Here is a 15,618-nt window from a genome sequence, read left to right as displayed (position 1 = left end):
CTCCGGCGTGCCCTTCCCCCACAGCCTCACACCAACTCCATCTCCACGCCACCTGTCTTACCTGTATCCCTTTCTGTAACTCGTCCCTGTCTTATGTCCTTCTCTTAGAATCCCTGCGAGAGCCTCCGAGGACATCCTGCCGGGATGACGTACGCTGCCAACATCCTACCTCACCATCCCGCTCGAGGCACGTTTGAGGACTTTACCTGCTAAGCCCTCGCCAGCCGCTGTACCAAAGGCCTAGGTGGGGAGGGCTGGGGGAGCAAGGGGTCTCTAACTGCCCCCAGCTACCCTGGGGACTTAAACTGCATTCCTGGGCAGTGGTTCCCTCTTGTCTGTGGTGAGAAAGGAGTCTTGACCATAGAGTCCTCTCCCAGCCTCTATCTCATCTTTTTATTTTAACGAAATTAAACTAATAGAGAGAGAGAGAGAGAGAGAGAGAGAGAGAGAGATCAGCCCGCGACCTCAGGCTGCCCCTCTGCTCCACGCTGCCGCCCCCAGCTCCAAGCCTGAATTCTGTCTGTCTGGCTATATGTCATCTGAGTGTCCACCTACATTCTGCTGCCTCCAGTCACCAAAGCCCCCTCCTAGTGAGGGGTGGAGGGGATCTCTAGGGTCTGAAATTTGGCCCAAAACCAGAGAATGTACCTTAAAGGAGAGGGCTGGTGAGGGGGCTTCCCTAGCCTTAAGAGATGCTCTCAGCCGGGTGATTCCCCACGAGCCCAAGTCTCCAGGTAAGGACTCCGTGCCCAGTTCCTGCTCCCTCACGCATACGGAATCTTTACGGGGCAGAGGATTTCCTGAAGAAGTAGCGATTGGGACTCCGTGTGGCCCTGGTGCTGTAGGCCACATCCCAATATCTGTAAGTCGCCTCCACCCCAAAGCTGCTGGAGAGAGATCCCAAGAGGCAGCCCTCTGTGACATCCCCCAGAAGACCTGGCTGGTTAGCGCCCGCCCGGCTCAGGGAGAGGGGCGCGGCCGGCCTGACCTCACTGGCTTCTCTCTCAGAGGCCTTTGCAGAAGGCCACTTCCATAAATTTTCTTATGGAACAATCCCAAGTCCTCTTCCCCGACTTCATCCGCTTCTCTCGGCAACCTCATCTGCATTTTCTATTTCTATATGATACAGACTCTATATTACTATAACCTTGTATATACTCCCCTCCGGCCCTGTTTGTCTCCCCCTCCATTCCCTCTTGTCTCCAAGAACCGTCCTCCGGCCCCTAGTTCTCCCTCCTGTCTCTCCCCCCATCCTCCTGTCTCTGAATGCCTTTGCCTGTATAAAGAGTTGGATTCCCCACTGGTGTCTGTACTGTACTGTGTACACACATCCCTCTGAGAAGCACAAGGAGATGACACGCGCATTGTAACCTTCGCACTGTCTCGGTGGCGACATAAAGGAAGCTGTGAATTACAAGCTCTGCCTCTTTCTGGCCTCGCCCTTTGCCCCCACGACCGGGGCACTCTCTGCCCTCCCCACCTTGCTCCACCTATCCCAGTGCCCTTTGCCTGGCTGACTGTGGCCTCCCTGAGGGAAGGGACTGCTGGAGAGGTAGCTCCTACCCAGGAATGGAGGACACTAAGCGGAGAGAATTACAGACAGGAGGTGGGGAGGGAGGCTGGGGATTGGTGACTCCCTCTTGCAGCTGGGCGGTGGGTACCCACAGCCAGAAGCCGGAGCCCTGACTCAGTGGCCTTTCTTTCCTCCGGGTGCCCAGGGCGCAGTCCTCACCTAGATGCCCAGGCCCACTGCTTGCATTTTCTGGTGAGTCAGGGCGTGGTCACATGAGGAAAGAGATAGGCCTAGAGCAGAAGTTGAAAGACGTGCTGTTGTGTGTCCCTACCCTAAGGGGGCCACAAGGTGAGGTAGAGGGCCTCCTCACCCCCACCAGATGCCCTTCCCAGGCCAGATCTCCAATCTCATTCCTGGCCTTCTCTGTCCCCACTGTCTCTTGGTCTCTAATCCCAAAACAGGACTTATGGGCAGATCGCCTGTGTGCGTTGGCCTGGAGCCAGAGAGCAAGGCTTTGGCATCTTTGAGACCTCTTGGTTTTCAAGAGTTGTTTAGAGATCAGAACTCCCCAGAAAGAAACAGGGCAAAGCTGAGAAATGTGCACTGGCTTGGGGGGGGGGCAGCAGGAGGGGCTCTGGGTGACGCATGCCTCTGGTCTAATAAACTGGGTTTCAACCATCTCTTCAGTGTTGGTTTTCTGTTTGTTGTATGGTTTGTTTTGAGACAAGGTTTCTCTGTGTAGCCCTGGCTGTCCTGGAACGGCTCTGTAGTCCAGGCTGGCCTCGAACTGTCACAGAGATCCTCCTGCCTCCCAAATGCTGGGATTAAAAGCCTGCCCAGTGCTGTTTTTAGTTGCAAACTCTGTGGGTGTTACCTTTAGAATGGAGCCTGCCTTGAGAGCCACACAACTAGAGTAAGGGAATTTGAATGGTAGCCCGGTGTGGTGGTTATACCTGTAATTCCAGCAGGTAGGAGACAGAACAGCTATCTTCCATTACACAGTGAGTTTAACCCTAGTTTGGGCTACACCAGACCCTACCTACTTGATCAGGTAAACACTGATCCTCCTGGGAAAAGACAGGCTCAGGAGGAATCGTCTGATCACTGGGCAGGGGACCAGCAGTTATCTATGGCAACAAATATCCAGGACTTTTTGGAGAAAACTCACGGGAAAAAAACGCATCAAAATCTTAAGTTAAAAGTCTGAGGTGAAGGGTCCCAGGCCGGGGGAAGCTACCGAGCCAATAATTGTGAAATGAGGCCCTGGCTACAAGCCAGGAGACCCGAATCCAGGATGGCTTTTTTTTTTTTTTTTTGGTTTTTTGAGACAGGGTTTCTCTGTGTAGCCCTGGCTGTCCTGGAACTCACTCTGTAGACCAGGCTGGCCTCGAACTCAGAAATCCGCCTGCCTCTGCCTCCCAAGTGCTGGGATTAAAGGCGTGCGCCACCACCGCCCGGCATGGGTTTTCTCTTAACTTGCTGATTTGTCTTTGCCACGACATTGATCTCCTTCGAGTTCAGCTTTTCCCGAACGAACGAACAGCACGTTTTCCTCTTTAGTACCCGGAGTCTGAGCAGTAGGAGAACGAAAAGCCAAGCAACCAGAATGCTTTGGAGAGGTAAATGCACTGGGCCGAGGTGAAGCATCACTCCAGCCGCCAGCGGGATGGATGGGCTGGGCTCTCTGATGGCTTTTTACCGTCCTCCAACCGCGTGGGGGCGCTCGCTCCCGGCACTTCTTTATCCGCACACCGCTTCTCTATGGTGCTCCCTCCTGGCCCGTGAAGGCGGGAGGGAGTGGTCAGCACGCCTTTCCCGCTAGTCGCCCCCTCTAGCCCGTAGTCTCGCTGCCCCGAGCCGCCTGTGCCCGCCGGCGGGCCGGGCCCACAAACAGCACAGGCGCTCGGGGGGCGCGCGGGGGGCGGGGGGAGTTCCGGTTCCGGTTCTTTGTGCAGCTGCAGCGGCGGCTCCGGGAAGATGGCGGCCCGGGCGGGTTTCCAGTCTGTGGCTCCGAGCGGCGGCGCGGGAGCCTCAGGAGGAGCGGGCGTGGCGGCTGCTCTGGGCCCGGGCGGAACTCCCGGGCCTCCCGTGCGAATGGGCCCGGCGCCGGGTCAAGGGCTGTACCGCTCTCCGATGCCCGGGGCGGCCTATCCGGTGAGTGGGACAGGAGGAGGGGCGCGCGGGCCGGGGGCGGGGCCGAGCGAGGGCGGAGGACTGACAGGGGTGAGGGAGAAGTGGGAGGGACTCCCTGGGGAGGGGCTCGGGCCGGGGGTGGAGGGGGGGGGGGGAGGTTAGCATCCTTACCTGCTCCCGGCGGCATTGTTTCCGTGTGAGGAGTGAGTGTGGAACCAGGTTGGGCGAAGTGGGCCCTGGGATGGTCATGGAATGCAGAGGGGAGTGGGCAGCCCCCGTGTCCCCAGGAATACCCAGGCTGTTATAGCTGCAAATGGAGGTCAGCTTTAGAGGAGACAGTAGCTAGTAAAAAAGAAATGTAGGACTGACTAGACAAGTCTAGTGAGTCAGATCCGGCATAGACCAGAAAAATTTAGTATAATCTAGTTTTTAGACTATATTCTATGAAATCACTGAAGAAGGTCCAGTGACCGTATTTCAAAGAAGCAAAGGATTGTCTTGTTGCCCCCCCCCCCAGCCCTAACCCACCCCTGAAATCCAGGCTGCCACCATTTTTCCTTTCTTGGTGGGGCTAGCAAGGAAAAGTGTGACATCTCTGGGTCCTCTCCCTTCTGTAGAGACCAGGTATGCTGCCAGGTAGCCGAATGACACCTCAGGGACCTTCCATGGGACCTCCTGGCTATGGGGGGAACCCTTCAGTCCGACCTGGTCTGGCCCAGTCAGGGATGGACCAGTCCCGCAAGAGACCTGCGCCTCAACAGATCCAGCAGGTCCAGCAGCAGGCGGTCCAAAATCGAAATCACAAGTAAGATGACCCCTGGGGTGAAGGAAAGAAGGGTATGGGGGGTGGGGAGGCCTGTGAGGATGCTGGTGGTGGGCATTCAGAACCAGGAAGTCAGCGCTGTGGCACCAAATGGTGCTGCAGGGACTAACCCTCTTGAAGGCCTCATGATGCAGTGGAGTTTTGTTGGTCATGGGAGAGGTAGCGTCTTTAAATGGAGAGTCATTTCGTAGGCCTTGGCTGTAACCATAAACGAAGGTGCTCACAACACTGATCACATTCTGACTAGTTCCTATCCCAACCTGATCACAGTATTTATTCTGAACAGTGCAAAGAAAAAGAAGATGGCTGACAAAATCCTACCTCAAAGGGTGAGTGCAGCTGCAGAGGTCTCCTTGAAGGGGTAGTGACTTTGAGAATAGAAGTGGTCAGAGCGAGGGCTGCCCCATCCTATCTCTGTCTTTCTGTTTCTAAGATTCGGGAACTGGTACCAGAATCGCAGGCCTACATGGATCTCCTGGCTTTTGAAAGGAAACTGGACCAGACTATTATGAGGAAGCGGCTAGATATCCAGGAGGCCTTGAAACGTCCCATCAAGGTAACAGGACAGTACCAGGCCGAGGGTCAAGGGAGGGGCCCAGGTCTTTCTCCAGCTCAGGATGGAAAAATCAAAGGCACAGCTCTCTGTGGCATTTAAATTGCATCTTTCCCTTCCGCCTACAAGCCAGGAATTACATTAGGAGCACAGGAGTCTTAACAGCTGGCAGGGAAAGGGGCGGGGGAGCTTTCCAGGGCTCTAGCCAGAAATAGGCCCGTCCGCGCTTTTTGCTGTAACCACTTGCTACCTTGGGAACCTGCCACTTTGCACGATTTTGTCTCCCTAGTCCCCTGGTGCATTCACTTACACTCAGGCTCAGGTCGGGGCCTGTACACTTCCGAGTGGAGTCTTTGTCCCCCTGTAGTGAGCCAGCCAGTGAGGAGTCACTTGGGAGTTTTAGGGAACCTTGACTACCGAAGCTCCGCCGTCAGTCCTGTTTCTGCCTTCCTCAGCAAAAACGGAAGCTGCGAATTTTCATTTCTAACACGTTCAATCCGGCTAAGTCGGACGCGGAGGATGGGGAAGGGACGGTGGCTTCCTGGGAGCTCCGGGTAGAAGGCCGGCTCCTGGAGGACGTGAGTTCAAGGTCCACTGTGGTTGGTGCTCAGGGAGGGAGCTGCAGGGGTGGCACTGTGCCGGGTGCTTGGTGCTGTGTGCTCAGCAGGAAACCTGACTGCAGTTCACCACTCCTGCTGGGAGCTTCCGGGAGGGGGCTGGGGGGCTGTGTTCCCTGCATACAAAGACAATGGTCCTTTGTGTCTGCTCCCTCTGCTGGTTTTGTCCTGGGGTCTGGGTTGCTGTTGACTTGGCCCTGGCGATGCTGCCCTTTTGGATTTAGCAGCGTCAGTGGATGGTCTCAGTGGTCCGCATCCCCGCCCGCCACCCATCTGTGCTGAGCCTTTGAGGCCGTGTTTCCTCGCTTGAATCCTTGAGGTTATTTCTGTGTTCCCAGCTTTCCTTGGTGGTCCCACAGTTTAAGTGTGAGAGTCCCCCCAAGGCTTGGCTCTGTGTTGCTCCAAGGGGATGATCATCAGACTAATGAGCACCCCCGTGTAACTCTCCTCCCAGCAGCTCATGCTCACCCAGTGCTGCGCTCTGGCATTATTGTTAGCTGTGCTGGAGAACCAGAGCCTCCTGTGGGCAGTCCGGGCTGCTTGCTGGTCATGTGCTCTGTCCAGATAAAGGCAGATTCTGTTCCACTGCCTTTTGCCTGTGATTCATTTGCCCTCTGCTGCCAGGCTCTTCTCTGTTCCAGTGTGCTTTGTTGTGTTAATGGTCAGGCTTAACTTGCCTTCCTTCACAGTGGGAAGTCAGAGACCCTGTCATTGTTAGTGCACTGCTGTGGCCAGGGCTGACTCAGTGGCTGCCTAGCCGTAACTAGAAGATATTTCCCCAGTGGAGTTAGAAATTGCTTCTTAAGGAACTCCATCCTGGGGACTCCTTTCTGGCCTTGTGTAACCACACACTCCACCCACTCCCCATCTCTTTTCTAGGCGGCCTTGTCCAAATATGACGCCACCAAGCAAAAGAGAAAGTTCTCTTCATTTTTTAAGTCCTTGGTGATCGAACTGGACAAAGACCTGTATGGCCCAGACAACCATCTGGTAGAAGTGAGTAGTTCTGCCTTCCAGGCCTTAACGTTTTTCAGGGGATGATTAGCCCAGGTTTGCACATTGGCCTCTAGGCGGTGCTAGCTGTGCTCTTGGTAACTGATTTGACTCACTTGTTGCTGTCCTGACTGCTGCTCCCAAAGAGATCTTGGTAGAGTGGGGAGTCCTTACACTGTGAACGATCTCTGCGTCTTCCTTTAAGTGTTGGCGGGCTGTGGTTACTGGCATGTTTTATTTCTTGATAGCAGTTTCTGTAGCTAACGGGTGACTAGTAGACTCATGGAGCTCCGGCTTGTCGGGTTACTGACCTGTATCTTCCTTGTGGCCCCTGACCCTTTAGGTTTATCCTTCAGATAGCCAGGAACACTTAACACCTGGTTGTACAGTGTTTCAAAGACTGTGTTAGCAGCAAGTGTTGTGGGGACATAAACTAGAGTGGCCTACTGCTCCCTGGGAACTTAACCTGCCCCTTTCTTTACCACTGTAGCTGCAGCCCCTTATCTCCAGCCACTAAGAGACATGGGAAGTAAGTCACAGAGTCGGTAGAAATCTGTAAAGTGCTTGATTTGATAGCAGTAGCGTAGAGTAGCTAGACCTGTGGCCTAGAGTCAGCTCAAGTTGTAGCTCTGTAACATACTGACTGTAGTGTGTCGTAGACTCATAGACAGCTAGCCCTCAGTACATTGAAGCTTGGGTTGCTGTTCCATGTATAAAAGTCACTTTGTGAGACTATGACTGGGAATTTAAGCCTTTTTAAGCGCAGCCATTTCAAACAGGATTAGAAGGTTCTGCCTACATAGACAATAATTCCAAAGCCATATGTATTTTTAGAGATGCCTTAAGCTGTTGCTCTTCCCCAGTAGCCTCAGTAATCAAAGTTAAATGTTGAGTTATTACCAACGCGCGTCCCTCCCACCCCAGCTCTTCCTCTGGGAGAGTACACCCTGACACCTTCCTCTCTGCAGTGGCACAGGACTGCCACTACCCAGGAGACCGATGGCTTCCAGGTGAAGCGGCCAGGAGATGTGAATGTACGGTGTACTGTCCTGCTGATGCTGGACTACCAGGTATGCTTTGAAGGTGTGAAGCAGTCCAGCTTTCACGGCCATAGTGCATGAGTTCTTACTTGGAAGGGTCGAAGTCTATAGCAACAGCAAGTGAGTCTCTCTGTCCTCTAGCTTCGCCATCCAGATTTGCCAATGTTTGTTAGATTGAATGTGTTGCTGTACAAAAGACACATGGAGCCAGCTCGTTAGCTTCTTCTGTACTCTTGGTTCCCCGCAGCCCCCCCAGTTTAAATTAGACCCTCGCCTGGCTCGGCTCTTGGGCATCCATACCCAGACACGTCCAGTGATCATCCAAGCACTGTGGCAGTATATTAAAACACACAAGCTCCAGGACCCTCACGAGCGAGAGTTTGTTCTCTGTGACAAGTACCTCCAGCAGGTATGTGAAGGACACCTTCTATTTTGGGAGTCTTATCACACTGAATGTACCGATTTGTAGCCTCCCCACTTGTTCCCCTCAGATCTTTGAATCTCAGCGGATGAAGTTCTCAGAGATCCCTCAGCGGCTCCACGCCTTGCTTATGCCACCAGAGCCCATCATCATCAATCATGTCATCAGGTGAGTGTGTGCTGGAGCCCGCCCGCCCGCAGACCAGTGAGTGTGTGCTGGAGCCCACCCACCTGCAGACCAGTGAGTGTGTGCTCGCGCCCGCCTGCTTGCCTGCAGAGCAGCTTGCACCCATTGTCATTGTCATTGTCAGGCTGCGGCTGCAGAGGTCTTGTTGGATGCGCCTGGTCTGTGTCTGTTTAAATGACATGAGCTCCTTGCTGTACTAAAACTGATGGTGACACCAACTCGTGCTTCCTGTTAACTCTGCTCACCTGTGCGGGGGTTTGTGCCCTGAAGGTGACTGGTGTGGTGGCATGCTCTTCTCTCTGGCCCATGCTAGAGTGTTACTGGCTGGACGTGGGCCAGCACTGTCATAGCAGGGCCTCACTTCCCCTTGGAAACTAGTTACAGCTCCCACTGTGGTGGATCAGCAACCACCACCTTTTTTTTTTCCTCAAGACAGGGTTTCTCTGTGTAGCCCTGGCTGTCCTGGAACTCACTTTGTAGACCAGGCTGGCTTCTAACTCAGAAATCCACCTGCCTCTGCTGGGATTAAAGGTGTGCGCCACCATGCCTGGCAGCAACCACCTTTTTAAGAAAGACCCAGTCAGACTCCAACTCATGCTTTGTTTTCTCATAATTTGGAAGATAAAGAGCCGTGTGCCTGTCACATACCAGCCTTCTTTGTTCCATGTTACAACCCAGAGGCCCGTGTTTCCTTAGTCCCTAAGCCCCTCACCCTGTAGTCGCTCTATAGCTTGTACAGAAGCTGGACTCCTTTTTGTTGCTGGTTTTTTTCATCAGGGTTTCTGTGTAGCCTTGGCTGTCCTGGAACTCACTCTGCAGACCAGGCTGTCCTCAAACTCCAGAAATCAGCCTGCCTCTGCCTCTTGAGTGCTGGGATTAAAGACGTGCGCCACCACTGCCAGCTTGGACTCCTGCTCTTAAAACTTTTCACAAAATATCTTTGGTGCTACTTGAATTTTATGACTTTCATAAAACCAAGCTCAGACCAGCAAGATGGTTCAGCAGGTTAAAGGCTCTAGCTGTCTGGCCTGACAACCTGACATCAACCCAGCACCCATGTGATAGATGGAGAGAACTGGTCCCACAAATGGTCCTCTCACCTGTAGAGTGTGTGTGCGCGCGCACACACACACACACACACACACACACACACACTAAGTAAATGCAATGAAAACCAAATTTAGTGAGTTACAGTTTGTTACTCAGAGACAGGCTATATCATACGTTATATCTATTTAGAGTACAGACATCTGGAGATACAGCTCCATACAGGTCTCAGAAGGAAGATGTAGAGTGTCTCCTCTGTGCCCTTTGACCTTTGCAGTCGCTTCGTTTCCCCCTCATCCCTGGACCATCTTTCTGACGTTGGCAAGTAGGTCTCAGGGACAGCCATTTACTGAACCCTGTTGCTTTCCTCCCCAGTGTGGACCCAAATGACCAGAAAAAGACCGCGTGCTATGACATTGACGTGGAGGTGGATGACACACTGAAGACCCAGATGAACTCTTTCCTGTTGTCCACTGCCAGCCAGCAGGAGATCGCCACTTTAGACAACAAGGTAGGGGTCTCTGTCCCTCCCCTCCATCATAGCTCCTCGCTGCCTTTTGATTTTTGGTTTTAACTAAAAACATATTGATATCCAGAACCAGCACATGCCAGGCTGTTGGCAGTGTTGGGTGATAAGTGGAGATAGGCTCGCACGCATGCACCTAGAGCTGCCTGTTACCTTCTAGGTTTTGGTTTTGGTATTTGGTTTTTCGAGACAGGGTTTTTCGGTGTAGCCCTGGCTGTCCTAGAACTCATCCTGTAGACCAGGCTGACCTCGAACTCAGAAATCCGCCTGCCTCTGCCTCCCAAGTGTTGGGATTAAAGGCATGCGCCACCACTGCCTGGCTACATTTTGTTTTTGTTTTCAGCATTTCTAGTCCATCTCTCCCTTGTAGACTAGGCTGGCCTTAAACACACGATGATTCTCCTACATCGTGTTCAGCAGAGAAGCCATGGTGGCTCTGTGCATGAAATGAGACCCATGTTTTTAAAGACCCAGGCCTGTACCTAGCCCAGTAAGGCAGTAGTGGACTCTCTTCCTGCATTTCCTGCTCTTCCCGCTCTTCCTGCTGCCACCATTGGTACTGTTAACACTATAGGCAGAGTTGCTGTAGGCAAAGCCAAAGTGCCTTGTGACCACCAGAGATAACTTATGTCTGAGCTGTCCTGGGAGAGTAGGTGCCTCACCTAAATTCCAAAGGGTAATGACACGAACAGCTGGGGAAGGAGCACAGCAGTGCTGTGGGGGGAGGGGGAGGGAGAGAGAGAGGGAGGGAGGGAGGGAGAGAGGGAGAGAGAGAGAGAGAGAGAGAGAGAGATATGCAGAAAGCTAAAGCTCCCTTTCATCAGCCTTGGGAAGCAGGCATGGTGCTTCCCTCCTGTAACCCCAGCACTTGGCAGCAGAGGCTGCAGGCACACCACAAGTTCAGGGCCAGTCTTGTGTACATAAAGAGTTCCTGGCCAGATGACCTCAAAACCAGCATAAGAAGTATAGAGCTCTCTGGCTGAATGTGACACAAGGTGCCAGGGTGCCACTAGGGCTGTAGGAGCCTGGCTGTAAGCTTTGATCTGGGGAAAGCACGTGCAAGCCTTCTTCATGGAGGCTCTAATGCTCTTTGCACTAGCAGGGTAGGAGGAGAGAGCTGATGGGGGAGATCTGGAGCAAGTCCACTTCAGAGACCAGACTCATAATCTGTGTGAGATACGTCAAGGTTCTAGAGTTCTGTTTTGACAGTCACAGTAAAGGAATGGGGCCCCTGTTGGATGGGGCTGAGAGGAGGTCGGCCTGGGGTGGAGAGTTGTCTGCAGTAAGATTGAGAAGAGGAGGAGTGGGAGGAGATGTTAGAGAAAGGGGAACCACTTTAGTTTGGGAGATTTCAGCCCAGGTGTCTTGAGATGTGGAGAGAGCACGTGGGTCTGTTGGAAGGTGGCGGGTGATCAGATGGTGGTGCGTGTTGAAGACACTGAAAGCACAACTTCCCTTACCTGGATAGAAGCAAGCATGCTGCTTTCTGAAGGGGGCCAGAGGGCTGCAGGAGCTCTTAGACCCAGGGGACTCTGGGCAGCAAGCCCAGCAGTGCCAGCCTGCATCTGCCTTTACCTCATAGCTTCCCTGCCTTGAACATGGAGCACGCTTCTTCCTTTCAGATCCATGAGACGATAGAGACCATCAACCAGCTGAAGACCCAGCGAGAGTTCATGTTGAGCTTTGCCCGAGACCCTCAGGGTTTCATCAATGATTGGCTTCAGTCCCAGTGCAGGGACCTCAAGGTAAGAGCCTGAGAAAGACCCAGAGGGACTTAGGGAGTGCAGCGTGTGGTCACTTTACTCCTGTGCAGAGGCTGGGGGAACAAGTGAGGGACCACCGTTTTTGTTTTTTGTTTGTTTTAGTACATCTCAGGGTCCATGCTATAGTTGATAAAGGGAGTAGATGCAGGACATGAGGAATATTGTCAGTGCTTCCCAGTGTTGTCTCTGGACTCCCAGCTGTTGGGACTAGAACTGAGGATCTGGGCTCTGCTCTCCCCCAGATGTATTCCATCGGGAAAACACAGGCTAGTGTGACTAAAACGTTGGAGATGCTTCCCAGGAGAAGAGCGTCGTAAGCCTAGACGGGAACACGCACCTGGGTGTCACAGCTCAGGTGCTTGGTGTGCTGTGACTGCTGTGGCCAGCACAGCAGAAAGGGCACCTGGCAGTGACTTAATGGGTGCTTGGGTCACGTGACTTGGGTGTCATCTTGGTTTTTTTTTTTGGCCTGCTGGGTCTTTTGAAGAAACCTGACCCAAACTGGGTAGCTTGAGCAATGGGGATCGTCTCCCAGTGGTGGAGACTGGAAATCCAGAGTGAAAGTGACAGGGTTGGTCTCTGCTATGCTCTCTGCTAGCTTCTGGTGACCCTGGGTGTCCCTCGGGTCAAGCTTGCTGTCTTCGTGTGTCTTCACATTGTGTCTGTGTATCTGTCTTTGTCTACATTTCCCTCCTTCGTAAGGACACCAGTTATACTGGATTGGGGCCAATCCCAATGAGCTCACCTTAACTTGACTATCTGCAGAGACCCTATTTCCATATCAGGTCACATTCACAGGTGCTGGGGAATTAGACCTTGAGCATCTTTGGTGGGGGCTGGGGGCAGGCAAGGGGTACAGTCCAACTGAGAGCAGCTGTGAGAGCAGGAACCATGTTGTCCTGTCCTCCCACTCCCCCCACCCCCAGACGATGACTGATGTGGTGGGTAACCCGGAAGAGGAGCGTCGTGCTGAGTTCTACTTCCAGCCCTGGGCTCAGGAGGCTGTGTGCCGATACTTCTACTCCAAGGTTGGTGCTGTCTCTGGGGCGCCCAAGGGAGGTGACACAAGGCAGGACCAGTGGTGTCAGCTGACTGCCAGCCTTTGGTATCTCCAGCTTGCATCTCCATTTTCTCTGCAGGTGCAGCAGAGGCGGCAAGAGTTAGAGCAAGCCCTGGGAATCCGAAACACATAGGGCCTCTGTGGCCCTAGCCTGGCTGCACCGATTCCTTGGGCCCTGTGCTGCCTGCCTCAGTGTACCTGTCTTGGTCTTGCTTGAGGCATTCCAGGGGACTTGGCTCCAGGACAGTGTCACAATGAAGAGGGTGTCACATTTCTGTCTCACAGTCACCTGTTATCCCGTCATGTACCCCAGGCCCCCCCCCCCCCCGCCTCAGCTCCTCCCCATCAGGCTCCTGTGTGCCTCTACCTCCCTATCCTACATAGGACCTCTAGATAGTGTTAGAGAACCACAGAGTGGGGACCCTCCTGAGGTCAAGGTGGTCTTGAGGGAGACCAACTACACTGATCCTGCCCTTGCCAGGAGACCTAGGCCTTGGGAGCTGTCCCAGTCTGAGCCTCAGGCCTACCGGCAGTGTGTAAGCTAGCTGCCCTTGGCCCTCCTGGTAGCCTGACTTCTTCCCTCCCCTCCGAAGGTTGGGGCAGAGGTTCCTTTACCTCTTTCTTGCCCTCTGGCAGTAAAGGAGCCTGGGCTCTCGGGCTTCACTGAGCCCCGGGTTGGTCCCTGCCCTCTGGACTTAACCTGCTGTCTCAGTGTTGTCTGACCCCTTAGTGGGGTCCATGTCAGTATTGGAGTGTGTTTTGAACTGTTGCTCCCTCCCACACACTCCCATAGCCGCCCAGTTTAGGACTTCCCCACACCTGCCCTAACCCACTCTTTTGGGTTGGGGATCTTGCCTTTCCTTGTCATTCCCAGCAGAGACTGTTCCTTCCTGCTGTTAGAGGAGTGGCTTGTTCATTCACTCCACCCTGCCCCCTCCTGTAAATGGAGAAACAGGCCTGAAATCAAACGGGTAAAGCCCTAGGCCATCCCTGTCTTCCTGTCCCATGTCTGCCCAGTTGAAACCCACTGGTGGCTTCCCGGGCACTGAGGAGTAAAAGCGCCTAGGGCTGGAGAATAGGTCTGAAATGGGTTTGTGACTCCCCACCCCCTGCCCTGCCCTCAAAGCTTCAGGCCCCTCAGGGAGCAGCAGGACGTGGGATCGAGGCCCCTTGGGACGGATGCTTTGCATCTTCCAGGGAAGCCTCCGATTCTTCCAGGTTTGTCACCCAGAGTTAGCATGTCCCAGGCTCGCAGACAACACTGCAGGGTGGGAGACAGCTGGGCACAGGGGGATTCCGTTGAGCATGGGCTCTGAACCCACAGAACTGACAAAGCCCCTGCTTCCCCACCCCCACCTCAGGCTCCTGCGAGCAGTGCTCCTGCACCCTTCCCAGCCTGTTCTGTACTGGGGACAGCCGTCTTCTCCCTGTCCTCCCCATGTCCTATATCCACCCCTCCCCTTGGAAGGTTCTCCCCACAGTGACACTGGACAGCCCTGGGGCAGTTGAGCCCCAGCCTGGCTTCTGGCTGGAAGCGCGATGAGGAGACTTAGCACTCCACAGTGTCCCTGGTGGTAACTGTTCTTATTAACTGATTGTGTTTTGTTTTGTTTTGTTTTGTTTTCATGGACCAAAATTTTTTTTGTACTGTCTCCTTACTGATGTCACCCAGTTTTAATAAAAGACTTTTGAAGAGCGGGTCCCTGCTGTCTGGAGGGGTCACTGTGGGTCCCTGCTGTCTGGAGAGGCCACTGTGGGTCCCTGCTGTCTGGAGGGGTTGCTATGGGTCCCCGCTGTCCAGGGAGTCACTACTGTAGTGCCATCAGGGTTAGGCTGCCCAGTGCTCTCTTACTTGAGAGATGTTTCTTGAACACTGGTGATTGCCAGTTGTACTGGGCTCTGGGGGTCTGGAGAAATGAGTCTTTTCCCTGGGGACTCTAGGTCGTATCAGAGGCTTGTGACCTCGGCAGTGCCCTTGGGATAGTCGCTTCCACCACCTCCATCATGATCAGACAAGGCAGTGGCACTGCTGGTGTCTCCCTCGTCCTTGAAATCTCCAGGTCACTTGCTGGCTGGAACAAGCTGTCCTTGGCATCCGCGGGCCCCTTGAGCTTGATGAAACTGGGCTCTGTTCTCCCTAGGGTGCCCATCCAGCTGTTGCCAAGGCCCCGGTGACAGCAGGTATCTCTGTTTCCCATACAAACCACCAAACGCATCAACCTCATTCTTTTCAGGTTCCACAGACGGCCCCAAGATAGCAGGGTTCTCTTTGTGTTGTATTCCTGTGTATGTAACCAAGGCTGACCGTAAACTTACTATGCCACTGCCTCCTTCTCCCCAAGTGGAGATTACAGATGTGTGCCATTACAGCGCCCAGTGTAAGAAGTCTATTTTTTTGTTTGTTTTTTTGGTTTTTCGAGACAGGGTTTCTCTGTATAGCCCTGGCTGTCCTGGAACTCACTCTGTAGACCAGGCTGGCCTCAAACTCAGAAATCCGCCTGCCTCTGCCTCCCAATTGCTGGGATTAAAGGCGTGCGCCACCACACCCAGCTAAGAATTCTGTTCTTAAACCCAGTGTGGATGGCCGCTTTAGTTCTGTGTTGAGTAGATAGATAGGGCTGCCTAGCTGGCTGCTCAGACATCTGAGATGCTCCTTGGGAAAAGCAGGCAATGCCTGCAGTTCTACCTGTTTCCACCGGGGGGCTCACAACCTCCTACTGCACTCCTGCCCAGGAAGGTGTGGAACATTGGATTAGCCACTGCCACATCCTGTAGTCACAGCTGAAAAATCTTACTCATTGGTACGTTGACACACGCCTTTAATCTCCACACTAGGGAGGCAGAGGCGGGAGGGTCTCTGAGTTCCAGGCCAGCCAGGATTACAAAGACCCTATTCACAAAAAAGTGAATAAAATCTTACCCACTGAGTAGCTGGGTGTCTGC

General features: G+C 53.6%; 2 protein-coding genes and 1 long non-coding RNA gene across 5 annotated transcripts in view; 2 read left to right on the top strand and 1 right to left on the bottom strand.

Moving 5' to 3' along the window:
- The window catches only part of Asic1 (acid sensing ion channel subunit 1), a 31,678-nt gene extending 29,349 nt beyond the window's left edge, over nucleotides 1-2,329 (top strand). For all 3 annotated transcript variants that reach the window (XM_021183599.3, XM_021183598.3, XM_085831929.1), the window contains one exon: nucleotides 109-2,329. In XM_021183599.3, the coding sequence (XP_021039258.1) occupies nucleotides 109-213 (105 nt within the window). In that variant the 3' untranslated portion in view covers nucleotides 214-2,329. The remainder of the gene's footprint in view (nucleotides 1-108) is intronic.
- A 961-nt stretch (nucleotides 2,330-3,290) lies between these two features.
- On the top strand, nucleotides 3,291-14,369 carry Smarcd1 (SWI/SNF related BAF chromatin remodeling complex subunit D1). Its single transcript, XM_021183697.3, has 13 exons — nucleotides 3,291-3,667; nucleotides 4,264-4,451; nucleotides 4,756-4,798; nucleotides 4,903-5,025; nucleotides 5,478-5,600; nucleotides 6,519-6,635; nucleotides 7,601-7,702; nucleotides 7,920-8,081; nucleotides 8,164-8,261; nucleotides 9,702-9,837; nucleotides 11,475-11,597; nucleotides 12,542-12,643; nucleotides 12,755-14,369. Exons 1-13 carry the CDS (start codon nucleotides 3,491-3,493, stop codon nucleotides 12,806-12,808), a joined length of 1,548 nt encoding a protein of 515 aa, XP_021039356.1. The 5' UTR covers nucleotides 3,291-3,490; the 3' UTR covers nucleotides 12,809-14,369.
- On the bottom strand, nucleotides 3,799-5,482 carry LOC115029419 (uncharacterized). The gene is made up of 5 exons (XR_003834988.2): nucleotides 5,333-5,482; nucleotides 4,791-4,821; nucleotides 4,580-4,667; nucleotides 4,175-4,463; nucleotides 3,799-3,953 (listed from the first exon to the last, which is right to left on the bottom strand). It is a non-coding gene; the product is annotated as an uncharacterized LOC115029419 (long non-coding RNA).
- Nucleotides 14,370-15,618: the final 1,249 nt, after the last annotated feature.

Source organism: Mus caroli, unplaced genomic scaffold (assembly GCF_978045245.1).
Source record: "Mus caroli unplaced genomic scaffold, Mus_caroli_1 scaffold_16, whole genome shotgun sequence".
NCBI classification, from domain to species: Eukaryota; Metazoa; Chordata; class Mammalia; order Rodentia; family Muridae; genus Mus; species Mus caroli.
Note: the sequence above shows the minus strand (reverse complement) of the source record. Positions and strands in the feature narration are given on the sequence as shown.

Bases quoted from the DNA above. Each gene is read 5' to 3' on its own strand.
- Smarcd1 (XM_021183697.3), top strand. From the start codon at position 3,491: ATGGCGGCCCGGGCGGGTTTCCAGTCTGTGGCTCCGAGCGGCGGCGCG. The intron at 8,082-8,163 runs GTATGTGAAGGA...TGTTCCCCTCAG, and splicing joins GTGACAAGTACCTCCAGCAG to ATCTTTGAATCTCAGCGGAT. The intron at 12,644-12,754 runs GTTGGTGCTGTC...TTTTCTCTGCAG, and splicing joins GCCGATACTTCTACTCCAAG to GTGCAGCAGAGGCGGCAAGA.